Source organism: Archocentrus centrarchus, chromosome 11, assembly GCF_007364275.1.
Source record: "Archocentrus centrarchus isolate MPI-CPG fArcCen1 chromosome 11, fArcCen1, whole genome shotgun sequence".
NCBI classification, from domain to species: Eukaryota; Metazoa; Chordata; class Actinopteri; order Cichliformes; family Cichlidae; genus Archocentrus; species Archocentrus centrarchus.
In genome coordinates this window covers 21,683,934-21,690,828 of record NC_044356.1, presented here as the reverse complement: position 1 = coordinate 21,690,828, position 6,895 = coordinate 21,683,934, and the positions used below count along the sequence as shown (strand labels likewise).

At 38.6% G+C, this 6,895-nt stretch overlaps 1 protein-coding gene across 4 annotated transcripts; it reads right to left on the bottom strand.

Moving 5' to 3' along the window:
- Positions 1 to 264: 264 nt before the first annotated feature.
- tra2a (transformer 2 alpha homolog) lies at positions 265 to 6,825 on the bottom strand. 4 transcript variants are annotated; one of them, XM_030740652.1, is made up of 10 exons: positions 6,643 to 6,822; positions 5,117 to 5,250; positions 4,869 to 5,034; positions 4,208 to 4,261; positions 3,063 to 3,251; positions 1,514 to 1,629; positions 1,164 to 1,271; positions 1,009 to 1,079; positions 800 to 852; positions 265 to 696 (listed from the first exon to the last, which is right to left on the bottom strand). In XM_030740652.1, the coding sequence occupies exons 1-9, from the start codon at positions 6,676 to 6,678 to the stop codon at positions 842 to 844; spliced, it is 885 nt and encodes a 294-aa protein (XP_030596512.1). In that variant the 5' UTR covers positions 6,679 to 6,822; the 3' UTR covers positions 265 to 696; positions 800 to 841. The 4 variants fall into 4 exon arrangements, with proteins under 4 accessions (XP_030596512.1, XP_030596514.1, XP_030596513.1 ...); XM_030740654.1 differs by adding an exon at positions 5,586 to 5,875 and having other exon boundaries at positions 265 to 852; positions 4,869 to 5,022; positions 6,643 to 6,780; XM_030740653.1 differs by having other exon boundaries at positions 265 to 852; positions 4,869 to 5,022; positions 6,643 to 6,825.
- Positions 6,826 to 6,895: the final 70 nt, after the last annotated feature.

Sequence of the window (6,895 nt, the reverse complement as noted above, 5' to 3'; positions counted from 1 at the left end):
GTGAAACTCTTGCTTTCCCACCTCACCCACTCAACTTACAGCATTCACTCCCACCCATACAACTAAATCTCAACTTCAATTTTATGCACATTAAGTCAGGAAAACACCTTACAAACTTTGCGGTTTTCAGAAATTTGTATTTCCATACAAAGGAAACAACAATAAAAGATAAAACAAATTGTAAAACATATTTAAAGTTCCTGTAAACTTAAACAATGAATTTCTAAATCCCCCCCCCCCCCCCCCCCCCCCCCCCCACCCCCCGCCCCCAATAAAAATAAAAAAGACCGAATGTGAGCAAAAACTTCTGATATTGGCAACACTTCATTTTACAGCCTGATTGATTTATTATCAAGTCATTAAGTGTCAGCATTAACACTGGGATAAATCAGGGTTATCTTTAAATACACAAAGTGCATCAATATAACTACTTAATACAGGTTGCAAAATCAAGTGTCACTTGTCTTTTTAAACTAAAACCGAGCTTTCTTTCCCCAGCATGACAACAATGTTAAGAGTGATGCATACAACAAATCTGATCAATCATAAGTGAACAGAACGAGGAGATCCAAGCTGCAGAAAATGGAAGGAGGAAAGAAAGATGCAGGTCTTAACAATGAAGAGTAAGCAACAGTTGCTGATTTCTGCGCTCACACTCCACACGGATGCATCCAAACGTCTAAAAAATTAAGACAGCTATTTTACGTAAACAAGAACTAGTTCAAACTCAGGAGTTCTGCTGATATAGACATGCTTAATCAAAATGTTCCCTTCTGAAACACTTTGATGTCTCACACACCCGTCAGTTATTGGAGGGACACTCAATGTTGAAAGAAGCAATTCAGTAACGTCCTGCAAAAGACAAAAGAAAATCTGTATTACGACAGGTTAAAGTCCGTGAAGTGCAAAGAGAGTGATCATCTTTTACCAGTGAGATAGTTACAGCGATGTATTCAAACAACAAGTGCAGTAACTATGTTTCTGTACGCCATATCTCTTCACACTTACGTGGGCTGTAGGAGCGAGACCGTGAGCGAGACCTGTATCGACTGTAGTAGGGTGATGGAGAGCGCCTGCGACTGCAAAGAGAAAAGGAATTCAAATGTGTTTTCTCCCACATAACACTACAACACTGACTTTGTACTCAGAAAATTAGCGCTCACCTATATCTGTAGTCGTACTCGTCATATCTGTCGTAGCGGTCATAGCCGCGGTCATAATAGGAGTCTCTTCCCCTCCTGCTGCTGCTGCCACCACCCCCACCACCATTGCTGTGAAATTAAAAGAAAAGAAAGAATATAACTTCTGGGCAACTAATCTTTTAAGGGACTTTAAAAAAAAAAAAAAAGCACCATGTTAATATAGGCAATATTGCATTTAATCAGAATGAACTGTTCACTCCTGTTGGCTCAGAGGTACATTTAAACTTCTTGTGGACTTTAATGAAGGTCCAGTGCCATGCAGTAGGTTAAGGAAACAGGTGTGTACAATTTGACACAAATGCTGATCTTACTGTGTAGGTCTGCCCATGTAGATTCCTGGCGTAGGGGTATGGGGACGTTTGGTAATGGAATAATCCACTCTGATGCGCCTCCCATCCAGCTCCATGCCATTGGCTCGCTCCATTGCCTAGGGAACACAAGAGGGAGGAGAAGACAAAGATGTTATCAGACTACTGTAAGCTCTTTGGAAAAAAAATTATTTAATTCAGAAAGGCTCACCAATATTGCTCACTGCAACCCTTCACTTTAGGATGCGTGATTGGGTGGTGAGGGAATTTAATGAAAGGCTGACACCTAGTGGTACATTCAAGTAATCACACCCAAATTAAAAAAAAAAAAAAAATCTCTCTGAAGAGGGGTGCCCAGAGAACTTGTAATATAATGGAGAACCCCCACTCTCTGGACTTTGGGTTTCATATGGGCACTTGTGAAATAGCCCAGAAAACACTGAGGGCTGTAGCCCAAACACATGCATTTAAACGTGTTTCTTCTGGCAATTTGCATAATGTTTTTAATAGAAGGAGCTGAGAGGAGTTCATTTTTTAGATTTTTGAAGGTGTTTCAAATTGCGCCATTGTTTCACAACTGCATGAACCTTTTTGATTTCTAACATGATGCGAGAAGTAGCAGAGAATCTCTCCCACCAACTTCCTGACAGCAGTCACACAGCCAGCTTCTTCAGATGCACCTTTCTGTTGTGGTTTAATGACGCCTCACTAGGTGTATTTAAACGGGTGCATCCTGTTGTAAATTCTTAACAGACCAGCATGCAATAGCAGAGCGCCTAGTGTTTTATTGGCAAAACTGGCTTCCCTGTAAGAACAAACTAGGAGTCATTTTTATTTAAATTCTGACATTTTATCAAAACTATGCCTGTGAAAACAAAATAGTCAATTTTTATTTTCAGAAGGTCGTGTAAATAAATATTTTAACTGTTTAACTTCTATTCACTGAGAACCATCTCATGAGCAACCCCTGCTGTACCCCTGACTGAACTGCAACCAATTTTTGTACAATGGGATTAATAGAAAGTGCAGTGCTCAGCTCTGGAGAGTGAAATAATATTTATTGGTAGCCTTATATGGTTACATATGGAAGCTTATTTCTGCCATTGGAAGAAAAGGAAAAAACAAAAAAAAAAAACCCAACAACTTTTTTTTCCATCCATAACTCAAAATTTTGGAAGGATCTCAAAATCTTGAGATAATAAACCAAAATTCTGACTTACGGATGGCAAAAAATGTTCTTTAAAAGATATCTTTTTCAGTGGTGGAAACAAAGCTTCCACAGTTAAAGAATGCTGGTTAAAAATTTCTATTAAAGTAGATACATTTTTAAAAATGTATCGAAGTGTAAAAACTATATACGCTATACAAGTACACTATATAGTCCTTTATTTCAATTCTTCTTGAACTCTTTGCTAAATAAATTCATTCTAGCTAATAAATAAATTGACTCCAGATGTGTGCAGTTACTGACAACAAAATTAAGTTGCTTGCACCGAAACGGAAGCCCATTGGGCATCTGACCAATAAATAACACAGCAATTATTTTCCATACCTCTTTGGAGTCTTCAAGCCTCTCAAAGTAAACAAAGGCGAAGCCGCGGGATCGACCTGTGCGCTGGTCGTACACCACGTTGACCCCAGCCAGAGGACCGTAGCGTGAAAACACCTCCCTCAGGTCACGCTCAGTTGTGTACAGGCTCAAGCCAAACACCCCCAAACATGTGCTGGGATCAGGGTTTGCCTGGAAAGGTCAACAAAAGGGGTAGTAGTTGATGATGCAGCTTACCACATCTACCCATCTAATGGTCTGCATACAGAATATATTTACTAAATTTATGATGGCCCCTCCCTCTGCCTTTCAGCAGCACTTTAATTATTTAATGCACAGGGAACATTAGACTCTAGAAATATGTATTTTTCCAAAACCCAGAACAAAAAATAAGCACTAAAGAAACATCTTAAATTAATCAATTTATAAATGATTTTATTTATACATCAGATGCTTATCGGCTGAGTCGGTTCATTTTTGCAGCTTATGGACAAAATACTGTTCCACCTACACTGGATACATGCTCTCACATTGTGACTTTTGGCTTATAACTGAGGCAGTTATTGAGCTGCTTTTAAAAAGGAAATAAGCCATATAGCTTTTTTATGTTTGTACAATGGGGTAACAAAAGAAGCTGATACAGTAGCACAGTAAATTCTCAGTGGGTAAACTATGACAGCTTTAATAACCCCTTAAACTGCGTTCAAAAATATGTCACAGGGAGAGTTATATATACATGCACACACTATAAAACCATTTCAAATATGTTGCTGCAAGCACGTGTTAGCAGATAAGGAGCCACTGAAATTGATTACTTTTAGCCTTTATAGCATAAAGTATATTTTTATTGATCCTTTTCAAACTACTGAACAGCAGTGTATCCAAGAGTAAAATGTATTTTTCCAGCAGTAGACTCATACCTGGATTTTCCATTTGAATCTTTAGAATCAATTTAAAAAGGGGCACATATTCAGTATACCATTTCACGTATGTCCACATATATCATGTTTACTTTTTAAATAAAAATGCACTAAGATTATTTATGCCTTTATACCTCATGCAGCACTGCAATGGGAGCACCACCTTTGACCCACACACAACATTACATTACTTTTTCCCCCACAAAATATGTCAGAAGGTCCACATACCCTAACATCAGCACCACCGCCATGACTGTATGCTTCTTTTGTGAAGTCATGGCTCTGTTGATATAATGAAAGGGAGGGAAGGTTTATCAAAGGGGTTATTAAATGTCATGTCAAAGCGGATTCCCACCGCATTTACCACAATCATCTGATAACATTTTTACACAATAATAATAATAATAATTATAATATAATAACAACAAAATGATAACACATCTCTGGAATTAACTGTAAAGACTTTTAATCAAACAAGCCCTATTAATACAGTTTTAATTCTGAATAATAATTAAAAAAAAAAAAAAAGTATATCCATATTATAAATAAATATAATAAAAGGACAACACAGTTCTGGTGAGATTAGCCTGAAGGCTCTGAAAGCATGAGCTCTAAATAAAAATGTGTCATATGTAGAGTCAAATGTAGTGTGAAATTCACTTACAGGCATGACCTGCTTTAAAAATATGCCCCTCCCAACATTTTGTGTGTGTGTGTGTGTGTGTGTGTGTGTGTGTGTGTGTGTGTGTGTAATCATGCAGTACATGCCCATCTCCTCACTACTTACTAGCTATGATGTGCAATAAGCCAGTCTTTAAAAATCTGATTATAAATGTGTATGCCCTTCACCTTTCCTTCTATAACCCACTTCACCTTCAGACACACTCACCCTACTCCCAGTGTGACGGCGCCGGTTTGACATAGGGGATGTGCTCTGGCTCTTCCTGCGTCGGTATTCAGGACTGTAGGAACGAGAGCGAGACTTCCTCCGGTGGGAATAGGATCGAGAGCGTGAACGACTGTAGCGGCGGTTTGAGTGACGTCTAGAATGAGACCTGAGAATGTTTTGGACAATCAATGACAAATAATAGAAGTTGACAAAAATGAAAGGAAAAAAAAAAGACAACAACAACATACCTGGATTTTGACCGAGACCGGGATCTGGACTCAGAGTGTTTGGAGGCCCGGGATGGGCTCGGAGAGCCGGACCTGCTCTCCGACTTGACCCGAGCTGGACTCCCATGATCCGATTTAGATGGGGAGCGTGACCCCTATTGCCATAGCAGCATGTTAACAACTTTTTCTCATACAAATTCATTTGTTTATTTGTACAAAAACACAATAAGCAGTCAAATGTGGTGGCAGTATCAGAGTACACTTGTCTAAAATGTACAGCCTATATACTGCGGAAAAAAGGGTTAGTAATCATGTAATTTCAATAAATCAATCTTTCTATGAAATATTATTAACCATATATAAATATAGATATACATGTTCACCTGGACCAAAAAATTAAAAAAAAAAACATGCATTTTTCTAATGTTACACAAACGGAGCATGATAGAGAAAAAGACATTTTTTGACACAAACAATATATTTACTTAACCTAGGGACACATTCATTCTTCCAGATTCTTTACACGCTACTCCCTTCTCTCAGGATTTCTATCCTTCTTCATTCTTCTTTTTTCAGTTTTCTCATTTTCTGATTCCAGGTCTGTTTCATTTTAGCCATTACACTGCAAGCGCGTCTATCTGACACCATTCTTCCGGTACATTTCCTCCCTTTCCAGCTCTATGTTCTGTTCTGTAAATGTTTTCATTAGCCTTCTTTTATCTTGAACATTTTCTTCATCATTCTTGGATAAAACTCTTCAAATCCTTCAGGTTCAATAACCTTAATGAAAAAAGAACATTCAATGAAATTAAGATCATATATATATATATATTTAGCAAAGAAGAATATCTTGAATGAAATGAAAAGGAAAACTGAATGCATTACTACAATTACAATGCTGCTTCATTAGGGTTTAATATACCAGAAATTATGCAAATGAGCAGAAAAAATTTTTAATATTACGTAGGAATAAAAAGCTTAAATGAAAGTTGTAGCATTGTTTCAACCTGATAAACCAGAAAATGAAAGCAGAGAAGAGTGGCTTATGACTACCCCTCATACACTGACACAATGTAATGTTACAGACGGACACACGCACACAAAAAACCCCCTCAAGTGTGCAGAGCTATCCGCACAAAAGAATGTTACCAAAAACGAAGGCGAGAGCTTGTGATTAAATCATTAACAAGCGAGTCAGGTGCACTGAATTAAACTGACACTGCACAGAGCCAATTAGCAGTTACCAATGTTTAACACTGATGGTTACATTTTAAGCCAACGAGCTTGCTAGCTATCGCCTATTTGAGGCAGCCTTGCTGAGCAGAGCAATAGCCTTTCACATTAAAATATGTATGAACAGAGGTTGCCTCCGTTGGCTTGAAGTACCTCTCAGTCTCTCTGAAACTGGTAACGCAAGTTACTTAGCGTTAGCACACATTTTCCCCCTAACAGCGTTCTTTATTGAAAGCCACACGGAAGAGAAACAAAAAAGGGGGGTAAGAAAGGAAGGAAGGTGTCACTGATATTGTTCTACGGGAACTACTTACCCGCCCTTCATAGTTTCCTTCCTCAAGGTCGCTCATTGTTCGGTATAGCTAATAAAAGCGGTTATTTCAACAAAAACAAACAAGTGAGATTTGACGCTACGTATGTTTCTCTGCTCGATAGCTAGAAGATGGCGCGTAAGGTCGCTGGTATGTTTATGAGCTGCAGGATCCGACGTCATCTCCCGTGTCGTCTCCCACGCCCCCTTCAACGTAAAACATGGCGGACACAAGAACTTTCAATGGTCCTCCACGA

Excerpts from the sequence above, each read along its gene's own strand:
- tra2a (XM_030740652.1), bottom strand. The coding sequence starts at position 6,678 with ATGAGCGACCTTGAGGAAGGAAACTATGAAGGGCGG. Across the intron at positions 3,252-4,207 it reads GCGGTGGTGCTGATGTTAGG|GCAAACCCTGATCCCAGCAC; the intron begins GTATGTGGACCT and ends TGACCTTTCCAG. Across the intron at positions 1,080-1,163 it reads GAGTACGACTACAGATATAG|TCGCAGGCGCTCTCCATCAC; the intron begins GTGAGCGCTAAT and ends TTCTCTTTGCAG.